The sequence below is a fragment of the Triticum dicoccoides genome, chromosome 7A (assembly GCF_002162155.2).
Source record: "Triticum dicoccoides isolate Atlit2015 ecotype Zavitan chromosome 7A, WEW_v2.0, whole genome shotgun sequence".
Taxonomy (NCBI): domain Eukaryota; kingdom Viridiplantae; phylum Streptophyta; class Magnoliopsida; order Poales; family Poaceae; genus Triticum; species Triticum dicoccoides.
Window position 1 is genome coordinate 186,649,872 of NC_041392.1, and position 20,305 is coordinate 186,670,176.

General features: G+C 44.5%; 2 protein-coding genes across 2 annotated transcripts; one reads left to right on the plus strand and one right to left on the minus strand.

Moving 5' to 3' along the window:
* Nucleotides 1-1,118: 1,118 nt before the first annotated feature.
* On the plus strand, nucleotides 1,119-7,968 carry LOC119328810 (origin of replication complex subunit 3-like). Its single transcript, XM_037601798.1, has 17 exons — nucleotides 1,119-1,415; nucleotides 1,490-1,717; nucleotides 1,810-1,984; nucleotides 2,079-2,248; nucleotides 2,354-2,484; nucleotides 3,091-3,364; nucleotides 3,467-3,541; nucleotides 3,686-3,762; nucleotides 3,835-3,925; nucleotides 4,215-4,405; nucleotides 5,013-5,082; nucleotides 5,506-5,585; nucleotides 5,928-6,005; nucleotides 6,462-6,537; nucleotides 6,884-7,011; nucleotides 7,240-7,398; nucleotides 7,537-7,968. The coding sequence occupies exons 1-17, from the start codon at nucleotides 1,365-1,367 to the stop codon at nucleotides 7,640-7,642; spliced, it is 2,160 nt and encodes a 719-aa protein (XP_037457695.1). The 5' UTR covers nucleotides 1,119-1,364; the 3' UTR covers nucleotides 7,643-7,968.
* Nucleotides 7,969-16,804: 8,836 nt separating this feature from the next.
* On the minus strand, nucleotides 16,805-17,662 carry LOC119334292 (low molecular mass early light-inducible protein HV90, chloroplastic-like). Its single transcript, XM_037606886.1, has 2 exons — nucleotides 17,379-17,662; nucleotides 16,805-17,279 (listed from the first exon to the last, which is right to left on the minus strand). The coding sequence occupies exons 1-2, from the start codon at nucleotides 17,541-17,543 to the stop codon at nucleotides 16,926-16,928; spliced, it is 519 nt and encodes a 172-aa protein (XP_037462783.1). The 5' UTR covers nucleotides 17,544-17,662; the 3' UTR covers nucleotides 16,805-16,925.
* Between the last annotated feature and the right edge of the window lie 2,643 nt (nucleotides 17,663-20,305).

A 20,305-nucleotide genomic window follows, 5' to 3' on the forward strand; every position in this document is an offset into this window, starting at 1 on the left:
AATCACATAATGTCATCTGAAGAACTGAAAGCAAGTAAGTGCATTATAGTGACAACACTAATTTCCTTTTCGGAGGAACTTGTGAACACAGCAAAACATCTTGCAATGAATCTACCAGAACAGTTGCAGCTAGATCATATCCACACTAGGGGACTGTTCGGAGTCCCTGTGCTCCACGCTGCCGCTCCAGGAGCTGGCGGAGTTCTAGTCGAAAACTGCAGAGCGACTGAACAGGTACTCCCCAGATTCTCAAATTCCAGGGAGCTGGTGGACTGCCGAACAGCCCCTAAGTGTAAAGTACAGCCAAAAGCAGGTTTATGCCACTCCCAATGCATGCTCTTAATGATATATCCTCACAATTCCCAAACAAACGTAGTTTTTCTCTCATGAAAAGTCGCCCAGGAAGGCTAAACAAACACATCCAAAGTTTACCGAGTACAGCTGTAAAGATACCTCCTCCTAGTATCTGGATGGATTCGCCTCCGGATGCGATGATGCCTTCCTTGTAAATGATGCAACTGTGATTGAATGGAGGAGATTATTATAAAAAAAACGCAGCCAAAGCTTAGAGAGAATGTTATTTGACGACTCGACTCCTTAAACCCGTTCAAATGCCAATTCAACTTAATTCGCTAGTTTCGACGATTGAACAGAAAATGCTCGTTAAACCTTGCAAGTTTTGAGTTTTTTATTTCACTAGAACAGTTTTTTCATTTCTGTTGTTTTTCTTGTATAAAATATTGTATTATATTTGCCTTATTAGTGAGAAAATACCGTAGAACAATTGTTCTACCTACGGTTTGTGGTTCAAAAAGAAAGGGCTGATTTGAGGCCTCTCTACAAAAAAATTAAGAGCACGCAAAGTGCGTACTGTATTAACTTTTTTTTAGAGAGAAGAAGGCCTTTTCCCAAGCTAAGCCTGCCTACCAACCAGGGTGGGCTGAATATCACGGGCACAAACGGCCCTTGGGACTCAGGGGCCCGCTCAATTCTGGCGCGCAAATTCCCGCCAAGCCAGACATCGCACTGGTCTACCCTAAGGCACCGTCCCAACAGGCAATTTCCAGCCACACGACCCGACCCCTCGGAGCGCCCTGACCGTCAGATCACATCAGTCCCCTCTCTTCTCTCCCCGTCCGAAACTACCCACGCACGCCTTCCCTGATTCGTTCGCCCGCTCCTCCGTCCCCCTCCCGTCCTCGCGCGGCCCGTCCCGCCCCTCCTTCCCCTAACCGCGCCGCCGTCTGCCGGGGCAGAGCATTATCAATTAGCCCGCTGCCTCGCGGGGGTGAGCAACCGCCGGCTCGATTAGCAGCTGCCGTGCCCCTCGCCGCCGCCGCCTCCCCCCTCTGACCGCCGGAGCCATGGGTACACCATCCCGCGAAGCTCCGCTCACAGCCGCCAACAATATCCAGGCATGTTTCTGCTCAGATGTTGCAGCCTGCGTGTGATCTGCATTTACCCCCCTCTCATGTCAGTCTTCTTGCAGCCGTTCTTTGTACTTCATAAGGCGTCCGCTGGCGCATCCGCATCCATTTCCTCCCCGGCAACTTCCCGGGCTCGGCGGCGAATCGAGGTCTCCCAGCCGTCATCTCCCAACCCCAAATCTGCAAAGAGACCGCGGGATGACGACGATGAGGCGGACATGGAGATGTACGAGCAGCTCCGCCTGGAGGCATTCCACTGCACCTGGTCTAAGATCCAATCCACCATCAATGTCTGCCTCTCTCCGATCGACCAGCCTCGTTCCTCATCATGCGCATACGTTAATGCGTGCTATGTCTCATCTTGGTATCGTTTTGGTTCCAGGAGGTCCTCAGAGGCATCAACCTCAAGCTGTTCGACCAGGTGCTGCGGTGGGTCCAGGAATCCTTCTCCGCGATCCGCTCTATCATGAGACCCCGCCCTGCCGAAATCCAGCAACCGTACCCTCTCTTAACTGATGTGATCTGCAGAAAGATACCAACGGCATTTGTTCTCACTAGTAAGCAGAACACTGCCATCAAGTGTTTGACTGATTGGTTTCTACTGACGAGGAATCGACTGATTTGATTGGATTGGGTTTCTCACTTTTGCAGAGAACGCAGAATTTGTTGATGATGTCACGACATTTCGGGATCTCATGGATCATCTGGAGTCTAATGGATGTCACTTGGCCAAGCTCTCGGCAACGGAATTATCATCAAAGAATGGAGTCGGTGGCTGTTTAAGGAGCTTGTTGAGGCAGCTGCTTTCAGATGTTCCAGATGTGAGTGACATGAATGTGGCTCAAATCTTTTTAAATCTGCATTGTTGATTCAGACTTGAGTGTATTGGCTCTCTAACTTCATCTGTTGCTGCTTTTCTCCAACAGGTAGCGGATGTATCTGCACTCGCATCTTGGTACTGCAAAGGCGACAATTACGATCAACCTATCATTATCATAATTGATGATTTAGAGCAATGCTCCGGTGATGTCTTGGGAGAGCTTCTGATGACGCTGAGGTAAACTCTATGTTTAGTCGCTTCAGGCACTTTGCTCTTATCTTTTAGGCACTTCTACGCCAACCCAGGTAAAAGTAGGTGCAATCTTTGAAGAAACTCTGATCTCGGTACCCATGAGATATGCAAAAATCCTGACTACATAAATACCAGTTTCAACTCTTAGCCCACTGTTTAATCCTTACAGCTTAACACTAATTAGTTTCAATGTCAATGATAGCAAGAAGCATATCGATTTATTTGTTCAATAGCTTCTGCTCCTTTTCTTGTAGTTGCATGCTCCATGCCACTTGTTTAGCTCCTCTCTAGAAGAAATGTATTTACTACTCCCTCTGTCCCATAATGTAAGACGTTTTTTGACATTAGAGTGTAGTGTCAAAAAACGTCTTACATTATGGGACGGAGGGAGTAGTAATGAAACATATTCTTGTAGTTGCATGAGCATGCCACTTGTTTAGCTCCTCTCTAGAAGAAATGTATTTACCAGTAATGAAACATAATACATAGTTTTTCTTCTTTCTGCGATTAATTTCAATTAAGAAGCTTGCATTTGTGGATTTGGTTCGACATAGAATTTTTGAAAGCCTAATACTTTTCTCTTTATTGTAGTGAGTGGGTAATTAAGATACCAATCTTCTTTGTAATGGGGATAGCAACTACCCTTGACGCACCACGGAAACTGCTCTCATCGGAAGCTCTTCAAAGATTAGATCCCTGTAAACTCACGTTGGGGTCTCCCTCTGATAGAATGAATGCCCTTGTGGAGGCCATCCTTGTTAAACCATGTGCCGGTTTCTGCATCAGTCACGAAGTTGCAGTCTTCCTCAGAAATTACTTTTTCAGACACGATGGGACAATAACATCATTCATTAGTGCTCTCAAGGTTAGTTTTTCATATTAAGCACTTAAGCTATATTCATGTTAGAAATTCTATCGAATATATTTTCTCCATCTGTTATGGAAAAACTAATCAAAATTGACATAGCTTGCATGCAGTAAGCACTTCTCCGTCGAACCTTTGAGTTTCTTGTGCATGGGAATGCTTGAAGAGGATTCTGAGGTTGCTGCTATTTCCTATTTCCATCATAGTACCATGTTTGCTATTTTTTTGTTACTACTACCAGCTAGAACCTACACTTCAGTTTCCCTTATATTTTAGTATATATATCTCTGTTTGAGTTGCTTCTGATTTACTGCCCTACAGAACTTTTGGCGTGATAAATTTGGTGCACTGCCTGTAGCAATTCAGAAACAAGCTTTTGGTTTACCCTCATGCACTAGGTATAAGATCATCTATAAGATCTGGTTACAATAATTTCTCCCATTCTATAGGTTTGAAACTGTGTATTGCAGGGAAAATAACTCAATCAAGCCTGGCAACAATTTGGTAGAAGGGTTGTCTGAGCTGATGAAGCTGCAAAAGGATTGGAGTTCTGTTCTCTCGGTAAACACTTAACAGCCCTTGAGAAAACGACAGCTCTCCATCATTATACATAAATGAGCGTTGTGGTAAACACTTAAGATATTGCATGCTCACATGTCTACCTTCATGTGAAGGATACTTAAATAAAAGCTAATGAAAAGTGTAACTGTGTAATTTACTCATTGGTATATATATGGTATAAAACACATCCATACAATTTTGAAATTACAGAAGCTTCTTTAGTTGATTAATTGTGAATATGGTAGGTCCATAATACTGAATATTTGTCTCCCACATTATGACCATCCAGTGCTTGTATGAAGCTGGAAGACATGGCAAAGTGCAACTTCTAGATATTTTCTGCGAGGCAATCAATCCGGATCTGCATACTCAGAATGATTCAAATAATGAACTGCTGTCTAAACCGACAAGTGGGAATCTATCAAGTGGAAAATCAGGTGCTGGTAGAAGATGTATAGCTCAGGCATTGGATACAGTAAGGTAAGATGATCGAATTTGCTTTCAGATTTCTTGATGCACAAAGTCTCTGATTTATTACTGTTATAGATAGTTGTGCATATCTAATCTTGTACTCTCTCCATTCCTAAGCCTTTTTAGGGATTCCAATATGGACTACATATGGAGCAAAATGAGTGAATCTACAGTCTAAAATATGTCTATATATCTGTATGTAGTCTGTATTAAAATATCTAAAAAGGCTTATATTTAGAAACGGAGGGAGTATATCACATGTAGATCCTAACCGATTGTAATTTCTATCATTGCATTGTTGAGCTAATATAAAACCTGCGGCCCTGCGGTATTTGACCGTGCACAGTATTTCCCCAATCACTCTCCTCGTACTTTTTTATATCTTTAATTTATAATTTAAGAGAGCTCCAGACTCTTTAATGGAGTCACTAGGCCATGATTATTGTATTGGAAGTAATATGGCCAACTGACAATTACCATGAAAGACAAGTTTTTTTTTTTGCAGCGGTTACATACTAGGGCTGATTTTTTCATTTGTCTGAAGGCAATACCCTTTTTTGAAACTTTTATTTAATTTGGTCTTTTAGATTCTGATGAATCCGTTATGTTGGATCAGATACATGCCTATGGAAACATTATTTCGTGTTCTTGAAGTTTGGAGCATCCATTTAGAAGGAATGAATGAGGTATTCTCACTGCTGATTTTGTAATGATGAACACTTTGGTGAAAGAAGTACAAGTCATGTAACGAGAAATTTATTATTTCTCATCAAGTCATTTTGGTCAAGTTTATTCACTTGCTAAATGGTGGATCCAGTTTCTCATCACCAGTTTTCGTACTAGGTTGTTTGTATGGAATCTGGATAGATACTCTGAAAATGGGACATTATTTTGGTTCTCTGTTTGAAGTTTTTTGTGTTAAAGTAGCTTCTGAATACTTGTGGTTGCTGAACTTATCTTTTTACAAAATGGACTGGAAATTCGGCAATTTCACTTTACATTGGAGAAGCTAATTATGGGCTTGTAGCAGAAAACCCAAAGACAATAATTGCAATATTTGTATTGGCTGCACTGAGGCGCTAGTTATGAATATGCTCATTCTTTTCTAGATTAATGCCAAGGTCAAAGAGCTTCAGTCAACCACAACCAGTGAAGATTGTGTGACAATCACAAAGGATAAGTGGCCTAGGTTTGTACCACCTTTTATCATCTCTCATGTGCAATTCTATTGATAAAACAAATATTAAGAATGCCAAAATAACCATGCAGTTATTTTTATTTATAATTAATGGATATGTAAGACTTGTGATACTGAATCATGATCATGATTGTAATGTCGAATAGTAATTAGCAGGGGTGTTTCATTCAACGCACCTGCTGCCAGTCAGACTAATATAGTATTTACTTTACATACAATGCAATAGTGACAACTGGCAAGACGTGACTGAATATCTTATCCATGAAACTCCAATACAATATTATAAATTTTGCTTAGCTGAAACTGGCTGACCATCACTTCATGCTGTATCAGGAGATCAACAAATAGTACTGCAATTGGAACAGTGCCATTAAACGATAAAGCTACCATGCTATTGGATGATATTACGAGGTAAAGTTATGGTAGGATATATTAGCTCAGCACCATTTTGATCTTGCATGTTGTGGTTGGTAAATTAGCTTAATATCAGATAAATTTTGTTATCCAGTGTGTTTGTTCTCTAACATTTCGTCTCAGTTTGAAACACAGTAATATATTTGTTTCCATCCTCATTAAGAGAAGCGTCTAGCTAGACACCCAAATATACGAAGCTGGGCCAAATGTGATCAGCAGTTTATCATAATCCACCACAATACCAGATGAAGCCTAGATGTACAATGATATACCATAAGACCCTCTAGGAATAGGTATGATATACAATGAGATTTAGTAATTAACATCTTGACATGACTGATTGTCAAGTTTATGCTGTGAACTGAGAAGTCACTTATCCTATTAACTCTGTTCAGTTTATAATATTATTAAGTCATTTGAAGTTTCAGCATCTAATGTCTAGATATTCAACAGAAATTTTTTGGTGCCTGTCGAGTGTTTACCTTTCCACGAAATCATTTGCTTCAAGAATGTTGGTGTTCTCCAATCTGTAAGTTTTTCCTTCATATAAAAAATTGTTGTTACTGTGTACTCCATCTGTTCCAAATTAGTTCTTAAGTCAAACTTCTTTTAAGTTTAACCAAGACCATAGAAAAAAAATGAAAAATACATCAACAACTGCAACACCAAATTAGTTTCACTAGATTCATCATAAAAAATATTTTCATATTATATATATGTGATGTTGTCGATATTAACACATTTTTCAAGACTTGGTCAAATATAGAGAAGTTTGACTTAGGACAAAGCTAGAACTTCAATTAATTTAGAATGGTAAGAGTAATCCATATACTAATAACAATTCTGATTTCCATTTCATCTCATCTCATATCTAGGCACTAATTGGAAACCCAAGAAGAATGGTTCAGCTTGATCTCCTGAAGTCACAGAGCCGTCTTAATTGCTCTTGCTGCAGCAGAAATGGAATTGCTGTGTCAGCATCCTTGCATGACACATCAGTTATGTAAGTCCATGCATTAAGATATGAATATTCTGACTGATATTTAAGTAGCTGTTACGCTTGGAATCTGAATGGCACCACCATAATATGCCATATTAGTAATGTAAGTCCATGGAGTAAATTTATACATGATTGACAGGCTAGGCCTAGGCTCAAACATTCGCCATATCGTGGGCAAGCAAAGCCTTGGCCAACATTTTATAGCTGATGCGAAACCATTTTATGTTGCAGGTGCAACCTAGCCCAAGAATATGGTGACGTAATTAACCTCCATGACTGGTACCTGTCTTTTGATGGAATTATCAATTCAAAAGGGAAAAGCAAATTGGTTGGTTCTCCCTCAAAAAAGAAATCAAAAGCCACGCCTCAACAGAGTGGAGCCATGATCCAGTATCCTTGACCATAGTTTTTTTTGCTTCATTGACCACAGTTTGACAAACTGAATTCATGGTTTTCATTTTCAAATACCAGTCCATAATTTTCTACTGATATTTCAGTCCAGGTAATCCTTGACACGTAATTTTCCAGAGCACGGTTCTGCAGGGCTGTCACTGAGCTCCAAATTACTGGACTTCTTCGGATGCCAAGCAAGAGAAGGCCAGATCTGGTGCAGAGAATTGCATTCGGTCCTTGAGACCTTCATTTTTTGTGAAGAATTTATGCTAGAAACGAGCAGTGCACTGAAAGGCTAAGAAAATGTTTCTCCTGTAGTCTGTTGCATGTGGAGCTCTGTTTGGTTGTATGCTGTAGAGATGCATTAAGCCAATGGAGCCTTTGAGCGCTTCTGCAGGTACCAGTTTATTTGAGTATTTGCATCATTTGATTATGAAACTGTAGAGATGCATTAAGGCCAGATCTGGTGCAGAGAATTGCATTCGGTCCTTGAGACCTTCATTTTTCATGAAGAATTTATGCTAGAAACGAGCAGTGCACTGAAAGGCTAAGAAAATGTTTCTCCTAGTCTGTTGCATGTGGAGCTCTGTTTGGTTGTATGCTGTAGAGATGCATTAAGCCAATGGAGCCTTTGAGCGCTTCTGCAGGTACCAGTTTATTTGAGTATTTGCATCATTTGATTATGAAACTGGAGAACTCTGAGTTGCCACACAACAGTTTATCTCCTAGTAGTATAATTTTGATATGGCCGATGTTGATTTTAATTATGCTGGCAACCAAAATAAAGTTCCTCACATCCATGCTAGTAATTTCCAGAAAATCATGCCTTGGAGCTCCTCACATCTCTTGTGTGGCTAGTGACCGACTATTTCGGCGCCCTTTTGCTGAAAATTCAGCAAACTCATGCGTTTGGGACAGTGTCATTGGCCTGGGCCTTGATAGGAGTTTTCATACTCTTGGGCAGATGCGAGCCGAGCGCATCTTGCCTAGACCCCCCCTATGACGCCTACCTTCACGTCGGCCCCTTCGTGTTTGGTTGGCATGTCGAGAAGCAGCAGATCACCAGCTTCTTGCTGCAACGTCCTTACATGCCTGGCCCTTGCACATGTATGCGATGATGAGAAGTTGTGTTCTTTTTTTTATTGCGGAAAAACTTTCGATCTATTCATCTTCAATCATGACAAAAATAATAAAAGTTACATCAAGCTCTGTAAATCACCTAGCTATCATCGCTTCTCCCTTGCTAAAGCTAGACAAAACTTGTTCTAGTAGATAACCTGGAAGTTGTCGTGCTAAGACCCCATAGGGCTAGCGCAACAGAACGATGAAGAGTATCGTAGATCAGAATGATCCAACCTAAAGACACGAACGTAGATGAATGACGACCAGTTCCAAGAAAACCCACCAAAGATAAATCCGGCGGAGACACACCTCCACATGTCCACCGACACTGCTAGACGCGCCACTGGAACCAGGGCTAGGCGGGGAGAACCTTATTCTAGCATGAATGGAGATGATCTCTTCAAAACAATAGATCAAGAACGGTTGTAAGAGAGGACACTGGTAGTTGTCGAATTTGTTTCTGATGTAGATGATAATGATTGGGCAACATTTTATTCATCTATTATGAGCATGGTCAGAGGAAACAAGATGATAATCCTAGGTCGGAATGAAAACTTAAAGAAATTTGGAACCGCCAAACCTATTTCTTTTAATTGTCTCCCATTCGAGGAGTACAAGTACCTGTTCAAGGCATTGGCGTTCGGAAGCGCAAACCCGATGAACCATCCGCAATTACTAACCATAGTGGAAGAGTTCGCCACTGTGTTGGGAGGATCACTCATCTCAGCAAACTTGATTGCATATGCAGTGAGAAAGAATCCAAATCCCCATTTCCGGCTTTACAAATTGGACAGGGTCAGAGCCACGGTCAAGCTGAACATGTCCATATCTGGTGTCAATCCAAATGAGCTTTTCAATCGAGGACGTCCAGTGTGCCCCCACAATGGTCACTACCGAATGGCTTATGACGTGCTAATATTGTTGTATTATATATATATATATATATATATATATATATATATATATATATATATATATATATATATATATATAGTATATCATGACAATAATTATACCGAATTGATTTTATAATCACCTGACGGATTACTCATGCCTTGTCGACCGCCTCGATCGGATGACACGTGTCTCACGGGTCCTCATCCACCGCATCCCTTCTTCCTCAACCTTGTCCTCCTACTAGTACCATGGATGATATCAGGCGGGAGAGCTCGAGTGGAGACCCACAACGCCTCATCCCTTGACGCATCCTCTTCCCCAGCGCCCCTCCTTCTCTGCCCACATAGATCTCATCCCATGGACCAACTCGGAGATGGAGTTTCATTTGGAGACCCTCGGCTCCATGGATGGATGTCACGTGCATAAGCATGGCTCATTGCCAGACAAGAGCTTTGCTGCAGAGACAAGCGGCCCTGCAACAAGCCCGATGTCGTGAGGCTATGTCCATATGTTATCGAAACATGGTTCATATTAAGCGCAAAACAGACCTTGTTGCAAAGGCTACACGACGGGAGATTGTTGTCTCGCGCACCATCGAATGATTGGCAATGACGCCAATTCAATCGATTCATCACTGCCGAGTCCCCATAAATTAAGGTGCCATTAAAAAGAAGACACATGACAGACATGGAGTTTTTGTCCAGACCTCCACGAATGTCATTTCATCACACAAATATGCAGGCAGCTAAAACATTCATTAATGTTTACAAAAAAATAATTTTACCATTTTTTTGGATTTTACTATTTATGAGAGAGCATGTGAGCTCGGGATCAAATGAGCACTTTCGACACAAAACCCCACTTGATTCACGCTGAGTAGCTCCTCGCGTATAAGGCTGGTCATAGTGGGGAGTAACTTATACTAGTGTCATGCACATGACACTAGTCTAAATTACTACCTTTATAATGTAAAGTAACTAAGTAGTAGTGTCATAGATAGTTTCATTTATTAGCTCATAGACTCATTTTGCCTCGGGAAGCGCTATGTTACAGTAACATATTATGTTACCACAAACACCTCTTTCTTCATTAAATACTTGCCACATAAGCAAAATTGTTTTGGGATATGTTAAGTTACTACTCAAGTTACCCCCCTATAGCTAGCCTAAGAAAAAGAAGAAGAAGGCGCGCCTTGGACAAAACCTCAGAAGGCCCAAAAGAAACCCTAGCCCATCTAAACTTTCCCTTGCCCGACTGCGCCGCCGGCACGAGGCCACGACCGCCGCGCCCTGTCCCAGCGCTGCTCACTCCGACCTCCACCAGATCAACGCGCCGCCGCTCCGGCCGCCTGCCATAGCGCGTCTTTGACTCACCGCTCAAGTGCTGCTTGCGGGTGCGGGATGCAAGCCCCCGGCGGGGACGGGGGTGGGGATGTACACGGGGGAGGTGTCACGGGCAGGCACTACCCGGCTGGGTTTTCCTCATTGCCATCGTTAGGTGCTCCACTGGAGAAGAAGCCTCCTGAGCCTGAGGCAAGCCACGACACCGATGAGCAGAATCAGAAGAAACCTGAGGCAAATCACATCTATGGCTCTTCTGATAGTGCAGGGATTGAGCAGATTGAACATCTCATCTCCACGAGACAGGTCAAAAGAAGAAGAGTGAAAATAACCTGGGCCTGCATAAGGTTCTCAAATATAGTCAGTCCGAAAGAGACGCACATATTTATATATGATCTGAGAAATGCATGCGTGGACCTCGGAATGGATTTTACGACGGTGCAGACGATATCCGCCCACGCAGATTGTGCTCTTAGAATGGGCATTGCGGGAGATGCACGAATTCAACGACAAATGTCTTGATGGAAAACAGCTGGGACTTCTAATAGTGATCATGCCAGATGCCAGAGATTTTGATAAGTGGAAGAGGTGTGTAAAGAACTCGGATTTACGTACCATTGTTGCCTGCCTCAGGATGTTGTGATGCTAAAACAGGAGTATCTAAACAGCGCTGCGCATGAGATAAATGCCAAGGTGAAGAAAAGTGAAGATGGTGACTCCAAAGAATTTTGTGATTTGGATGGGGACACTGGAGATTATTGTGTCTCCAGTTCTGATGAGGAGATATCATCAGGTAGTCTGTTTTGTTCGTCTGAGGACATGATTGACTTTGAACTGTTTGATGAGCGGGGTGAACATGATTATGTGGCTGGATTTTCCTCATTGCCATCGTTAGGCACTCCTCTGGAGAAGAAGCTTCCTGAGCCCGAGGCAAGCCACGACACTCATGAAGAGAAGAAGAAGAAACCTGAGGCAAGTCATATCGGTGGCTCTTCTGATAGCGCAGGGATTGAGCAGATTGAGCATTTTATCTCCATGAGACAGGTCAAAAGAGGAAGAGTGAAAAGAAGCTGGGCCTGCATAAGGTTCTCAAATATAACCAGTTCCGAAGAGACGGCCATATTTATAAATGATCTGAGAAATACATGTGTGGACATTGGGATGGATTTTACGACGGTGGAGACGATATCCGCCCACGCAGATTGTGCTCTTCCGACCGATATAGAATGGGCATTGCGGGAGATGCACGAATTCAACGACGAATCTCTCAATGGAAAACAGCAGGGACTTCTAATTGTGATCATGCCAGATGCCAGAGATTTTGATGACAAAGTGGAAGAGGTGTGTAAAGAACTAGGATTTACGTACCATTGTTGTTTGCCTCAGGATGTTATGATGCCAAGACAGAAGTATCTAAACAGCGCTGCGCATGAGATAAATGCCAAGGTGAATAAATTTCGTGATTTGGATGAGGACACGGGAGAATATGTTTCCAGTTATGACGAGTAGATGCACGGTTTTCGGAACCGATTGCTGCCCAAATTCCTTGTCAACGTGTTTGGTTCGGGGGAATTAGAGATAGGGAATGAGAGTTGAGGGGTAAGGAGATTAAAAATCCACTGTTTGATTAGAGGTAATGGGAGTTTAAGTGGGAAGGAGTCTGGGAGTTTAGGAAGCCAATTCCCACCGATTTATTCCCAGGGGGTACCCTATTAATTCGTGAGCAGAGTTCTATCCCACGCCAATTCCCATCATATGTCAAACAAGGGAATGGGAGTAAAAATCTACTTCCCATGCCTAATCCCTTCATAAACACCCTTGTGCAAACTTCCATTCCCCTGCCCGAGTGTTTACCAAACAAGCTGTGTGTACTTTTGGTTCGTATGAGGACATGCACGGCTTTAGACGGTTTGATGAGTGGGATGAACATAACATTTGCGACCAAGAGACGAGCGAATCTAAAACATTCGAACTGCCTGATGGTTCTCACAAGAACTTGAGAGAATAGGATGGATCTAAAGCTGCAATCAGCACAGAACACTGCCCCCAAACCGACCAAGAAATCGAGGGTTGTAGCATGCTTGCTGGAAGCAGTGGTGGCCAGCCTCCATTTGAAGCCTTCCTCTGCCCTGTTAAATGTGAGCGCCTTCTTAAGGATGGATGGGGGTCACAAATTGCATACAAGAAACCCAATAACATCCCTTGGGATGAGTACTCCAAGTTATTCGTGATGGCTACTACAAACTCAGCAACAGCCAGCCTGAGGAGGAAAATAATCTGGCCTCTCCTGCCGGTTCTTTTGTGGAGCATAAGGCCGACGTCATTTCTGAAGTATCTGCTCCCCATGTCGCTAACGAGTGCTCAGATTACAAGCCTCTTGAAGAGAATGAGAAGCCACCACTTGGGACTCGTTGAGGTGCATGGAACGAGGAGACATGATATACTGGGCATGTGTAAGTTTTTCATGCATCTTCTGATCGGTTTCTCATTCTGATCGGTTTGATCGGCCTCAATGCTTAAATTTGCTTGGCATTGTTTCAGTAATTAATAATATGGCAGTGTGCATCTTCTGATGCAGAGGCCAGGGGTATATCCTCCTTTTCGAAACAAAAAAGTTTTTCATGCATGAATGGTATGCAGTTACTCAGATTTTTTTGCATAAGCTCCAAGCCAGGTTGATGGCCACTGGAACGCATTTTAGTTCGCGGCCAATAAAGATAGACCAAGTGGAACCTGTTGTTCCTGCTGTGTGTTGAAGAAGGTTTTCCTATGCTGACCTGCCCCGTTTCCGGGAGATGGGATCCCGACCTTCAGTGAAGTTTATTTGAAGCATATGTATTAGGCTGTGTATTGACCCCCAGTACGTTAGTTGCTTTGAGGCTTGGTGCTTCCTGTCACATATCTCATGGCCTGTCAAACGTATCAAGAAACATTGGTCGGTGTTCAAAGTAGAATATAGCTGAGACGAACGGCGACTGTCCGTCTAACTAAGAAAAAAAAGATACAAAGCGGTGTATTTACAGACTATACAGTGGTTTTGCGTTCAACCTTACTCGTAGGGGTGTATTCACAACATTGCATTGGGCACATCTCCGTTTCTCGTCAGGCACCGACGCTCCTCTCCCTGAGGTAGCCGTGGCTGCTCCATGGCAAGTTCAAACCACATCTGCTATCCTAGGTGTATATCGCGGCTGCTTCTCTTAATTTATGCAAATATGTAGAAACTGTTAGAGAGAAAGGGGGCTGTATGTGTCATGTTCCTTGCAACCCTCCTGCAATTTGTGCTATTGATTGGTGAAAACTGAAAAGGGATCCTTTCAAATGTCAGCTCCCCAATCTCAAACAAGAAAAATGTCAGCTCTCAAATATGGCATTTGGAGATACTAGAATAGGTTCTTTTCAACCACAAATCTGTTCGTTTTGTGATCAGGTTGAGACAGCTCAACACTGTTTTTTTACTTGTCCTGTTGCTCGGGTGGTATGGAGAACCGTGGGTTCTGTTTTCGGAACCGATTACTTCCCAAATTCCTTGTGTACTTTTGGTGCTATGTTTTTTTCCTGAGTGGGGAGAAGTTCTGTACTATGGGTTCGGCTGCAGTATGTCGGGCCATATGGACGTCACACAACAAAGCAACCTTTGAGAAAAAAGATCATCAAGTCCCCTTTTGATGTTGTGTTTGCCGCTTGTTCGCTTTTGTTTTATCGGGCACGTTTGCAGAAGCCGGAGCAAGCTGAAGAGCAAAAGCTGGAGCAGAGATTCTCAAGAACAATGTTGTCAACCTTCTGCGTCTCTGCCAAGGACCGATTCAGGGGTCAAGGGTTGGCTGAGGCTAGATGAAGCTGGAGAAGTGGATGTCTTTTGGTCATGTTTGCCGCTGAAGCGGTCTGTGCTAGTCTTGGTGTATTTTGTGGTTAGTCTTTGTAGTTTGCTTCGTAGTTTGGATGGAACTCTGCATAGTGATGGGTGTTACCAGGTTAGTGGTACATGCTATGTGGCGTGTTACTCCATTCATTACTCTCTTGATCTTTACAGCTCATTTATTTTTCTGTTTGTTCTTCAGAACATGCTAATTTTGTATATGAGTCGAAATACATGATGGTACGCGTTCGAGATTGTATATGTTTATAGCTACTCTTCTGTATTCAGATGATGATTTCTCTTACCTAAACATCCTACATGACCGAAAATATTTATTCTTCACCTTGTAGGCAGTTTTACACTTTTTTCTTATCTTACAAACTTCTCCACTTTGATGTTATTTAGAGGAAGCTCAGTATCTTGAAAATCCAATAGATGTATCTTATTTATTATGCGTTTATAGGCCAAAGTTCAGTTTTTGTGCTTTTGTCAAAGTATCACATATAGTTTATTTGGTACAATATAACCTTGATGGCGGCAGGGTCACTTGTGGACCTCTTATGGCAACGTTCCAATCGGCTTACTCCTGGATTATTTGCCATCTACTAATGCTGGATATGTTGTCCAAGTAGGTTGACGGTGCATTAACTGTGGAATCTATCCACCTTTTTGAGCACTTCATTTCTTCACTTTCCCACTGCTGGGCGCATGTAGTAAGTGTTATGGTTGTTCAGAAATTTTTATTATCTTCTTTGTGTACTCTACCAAAATGTTGTTTGTTCTTTTGGTCAAATATACCGTAAATCCAGTTTCTGACTTAAAGTTCATCAAACTTAATTTGTTGCAACAAAAGCAGGCATTCTACGCCTCAGCAGAAGAGTTTCAGGATCTGATCAAGGAGGTGCTCTCCTGGGACATCAGATCATTGTCTCAGCGACTCCGCCCTCACTAGGTGACCATTGAAAGCGAGGGGGATGGTTATGGTAGAAAAGCTGATAAGGATTCGAGAAACAGAGAAGATTGCCAAGCCGCTGACTCCTGCTCGATCGTAGCATACCTGTTATCTTCAATGCTGATCAAGCTAGAAGGTTTCAACTGTCAAGGTTAAAGTTTCTGTAAGAAGGTATGCATCTACTAGGTTACTACTTCAGCTAGGATGCATGCTATCATTTATCATCTCACTGTAATAACCTGTTCTGTCTGGATAAGCTATTGACTTGTCAATCTCATAGAGGATGAGTGGCATTCAATCAATATCTCATGACACCACATCACTTATAAAAACATACGCCGGTTACATACATTAATTGTTAAAATTGCATCATAAACAAGCAGTTTAGAGATGCACAATGAACCCAATTAGATGAGCTTGCCTTTGGGGGTATAACCAAGCTATACTTGAGAAATACAGGAGATTGGCAGCCAGTCAAATAAAATGAGTTTTTGCAGTTCTAATTGTTTACAAGTTTAAACCCTGGCGCAAATGACTATTTATATTACACATGTAGCTCAATAATGATAATTTCCAGGGTTGAACATATTAGCTGAGGTGAGTTCGCTGAGATAACAGGGGAGCTAAAAATGTACTGAACTTCAGATGAGTTCCACTTGCAGGCTAGTTTATTTTTACACCTGAAAACGGCATTGACCCATTGTTGGGCATAACAATGCTTGTCTGTCAGTTCTCAGATACTACTTCTAGCCCACTTTCCTCCTGGCCTGCTTGTTGTGTATTTTTTTCTTTTCGAGAAACCTCTTGCGGGGGCAGGGGGTTCCTGCATTTCATTAAGAAGAAGAGAGTTGGTCCAGTTTATAAGGAAAACTGGACCCCCAAAAACCTAACATTCTCGGTTGATCCAATAAACTAGAGCTTGGGGGTAGGGACTCACTATTTTCCTCATTGGGCCTCACTATTTTCCTCATTCATTCCACTTTCCTCTGGTCGATTCTCATTGTCTAACAGTCTTTGTTAACTCGTGCTTCTTTTTGTAGAAATAAATTATCAATGCTAGCAAAAGAGGAGTTGAAGCAACTCCAGTAAGGATAAATAATCCCCTGAAGTTGGCAAATGTGAGTCTGCTTGAACCAGTTACTGAGCCCAAGTTCTGGGAACTGTTTCGATCTCCAATCCATGTCTTCTCGATTTGAATCATAGTACTGAATTGAATGCCACAAAGAATACGAGTGAGAAAAAGAAAGGTGAACCGTCTTTAATTAGCAGTGCTACAAAGAATACGAGGATGATCATCATTTACAAGTCCTATTAGCTAAGTACACGTGTTATCCGGTGGACACCAAATTCAGTTTTAAACGTTGATGAAGGGCGCGCCGGTGATGATCTCCGTGGCCGCCAGAGCAACGAGGCCGAGCATGGCGAAGCGGCCGTTCCAGAGCTCCGCGTTGGCGTTCATGATGGCGCCGGCCCTGCCCTCGGCGCTCTCGCCCTGGAGCAGCGGCACCAGTGACGCCACGGACAGCACTGCCACGGTGTAGGCGAACCGCGCCTGCCCGGTGCCGCTGCCGAGCTGGGAGAGGAGCCCGTCGCCGCGGCCCGCCTCCACCGCAAGCGCCGTCACGAAGCCCACCATGGCGAGGCGCCCGTTGATGCGCTCCGGTGCGGGGCCGCTGAAGGCCAGCGCGTCCCAGATCGAGGTGCTCGCCTGTGCCAGGAGCAAATATCAGAAACCTGCCGCCGGGCTGAGTCTAGCAACGGCGCCGTGCTGCTTATACAGTACATGTCATGCTTTGGGAGTACGTACCTTGGGTTTGTTCGGCGGTGGTGCGCTCGGGCCCTCGCTCTGTGCCCTGACGACGAGGGCGCGGCGGCCCGGCGCTGGCAGAGACCTGGCGCCGAGGCGGCCGGCCGGGCCGCGCGGCACGACGGCCGCGCCGGCGAAGGAGCTCATGGCCATCACAGTCGCCATGGATCAGCCGCGGACGGAAGGTGCACGAAAGGAGAAAAAAGCTACAGAAGCTACAACAGGCAAAGATGATTGCTAGTGCAGTGCTGCTTGTTGTTGTTGTTGTGTCGCCGAGTGTTTGCTGATGTATTGTTCAGGGAGAGCGGGCACGATTTATAGGCCGTGCTCCGCGAGAGCCAGCCAACCCGTGACGAGCCGGGCGCGGTGGCCGCGGCGGTGCCCACGTCGCGAGCTGCTCCCGGCCGTGAATTACCCTCTACGTGGAGCGAGGCAGCGAGTACGCGGACGTGGAGGTGGAGGCCACCGTGCGGAGCGCTCCATGAAAGGCCAAACAGACAGAGAAGTTACCAAAAAGAAAAAAACCTCTATTGAACGAGCATGTGATTCACGTCAAGCTAACCAAAAGCACTAGAGAGACGCGTATCTGTGACTGTATACACGTACGCGAAGCCTTGCAGGCATGAAGGCAGCATGTAAACTTTTTTTTTTGCGGGTATGTAAACTTTATTCTTGCTGGTAAAATGGTAACTGTTTTTTCTTTTCTTTTTATGAAGTTTTCTTTAACAAGACCATTAGAGTTTTTTTTTTGGCCGGACAAATCGTTAGGCGTTGTGCCAAAAACGATATCACAGTATTGATCACCTTTTCTGGTCTCAAGGTGTTGAAGACGATGCACAGTCTGTAGTCTCGCAATGCGCCACTCCACCTGTGCCTATCCTTTAGCACGATCAAACACCTCAGTCGCCACTGCCACTATGCATCTTTTGGATCCTCCTTGGAGAACCACCGTCGCTTTTACATTCTAGACTAGACACCCGTCCAATCATCAATGTAGCAACATATCAACTGAATGACGTCGGATAGGTCCCGCGGGAACTCCCTCATAGAAGCACACTTTGTTGCTTGTCTTTCAAATGTCCCATATCAACTGAAGTCAAATGTCTTTCAAGAATGCATAGAATGAATCTGACCCATTCCAATCTCGGCCCCATGTTGCTCCCGCGAGTGACCCGGCGTCAACCCTAGTGCCAATGCCCCTCCCCTTCCCTCTCCTTCCTTCTTCCTATCGCCGCCGGCGAGCGCTCGCCGACGGGCGAAGCCCGTGTGACTGCGGCTGCGGCGGAGCGTCTTCATCCCCCGCTTGTCTTTCTGGGCCATGGGGCCTCAAGCGCATGGGGGTGTGGTCCTGATCTGGCGGCCGACGACGGCATGACGGCTAGGTGAAGGTGTGTGGACGTAATGTAGTGGCGTCACATAGGTGTGGGTGGAGCAGCTCGCACGGGGGCGCTCGGCTGGTGGGGGATCTGGCTAAGGCCGTTGCTCCTGGCCTTGGCGGCGTGTGCTATTCCCCTCCAGGGCAGCGTGCGGCGGCGGGTGGTGTTAGGTAGGGCTTGCTTGTGCGGCTCGGAGTGTATCCGGCATGGTGTTGGGGCATCGGTTCTTTGCTGCACGGACGGGGCTCCTCTGGTGATGGACAACGTCCATCGGTGAGTGATTCAGAAGACCGACTTTTCCGAGCTAGTTTGTGCCTCCACGTTGTGCTCTTCTAACCCATGGTTCGGTCATGGTGTCGGTTTGAGTTGAGCTCCCTTGCATGGTTGTGCCATCTCGAAGTTCTGTGGCCTATTTATTACAGAGGCCCGTCTCTCATGGCACATGGTTGTCTCGTGAGGCAACTCCAACGTGGATCGCCAAATCACTTCTACATGTCCTGATCGAACGGTCCTAACCTTTTCTTTCATCCACCTACGGTCACCAAAATTTTCCTAACGGCTCTGGACGTTGAAAATTCCACTAACCGGAACTAAACCTGGGGAGGTATAGGGGTGTTCGGACGTTCGCCACGTCGGACTTCAACACCCTTGGCCCACCAAAATACCCCGTCTGGAGCCATTCCCACCACTCCGTCACCCTCCCCCGGTGTGCTCTGTATCCGCACCCTCAAAGGTTGAGACTGCTACTGTACCACCCTATATGCTGCCCCACCCACCGCCTGGCTCTCCCGACTAAGCCGCCGTTTAACCCGGATCGGTCCGCAGCCCAGGTATCCTCCGCTCCCGTCGATGCTGTCCATGACGGACACTCCATCCGGCAACTGTTCGGCCAAATGACATTGCCAAAATTTTAAGTTCTCGTTGTTTACTTTGAAGCAAACATGATGGCAACGTTCTCGATGAAGAATGATGAATTGTTGTGTGAGGCGTGGTTGACCATGAGTGTGTAGTTTCAAGCTATGTAGCAAAATGCAGCAGCACTTCGTCAACATGTGCAAGTTTGGTTTCATGAGCACAAGCACTACGTGCCCTACAAGATGAAAGTGATCCATGGTCGTGGTGCAAAGTCGCTACTCTATCGGTGACACGCCATTCAAAAGACCATCAACAAGTATTGCGGTGTGTATGCGCAACTGCAAATAAGGTGGCCTAGGGGCACGCTACTTGAAGAGCTCGTAAGTTTTGCTTCTTGTTGCTCTATGTGTTGGCCATTTCATTGTTTTGCTCAATGTTGCAACTTGCTGATCACGTCATTGTCTAGCCTCAACGCCCGTGCACGATTTACCACATAACAAAAGGGCAAGCCCTTCACACAGAGCCCAATAAGCATAGCAACAACGTGTCTGCATCAAGAACATGTGCCCATGAAGAAGTTCAACTTCGAGAAGAGAAAGCTTGAGATGAAGACCACTCTTGAATAGCACAATGTGGTCTTTGGTTCGACAACCGGTTCTTTTGTTTTTGGGGTCGACGAATTTTTATCAAAAAAGG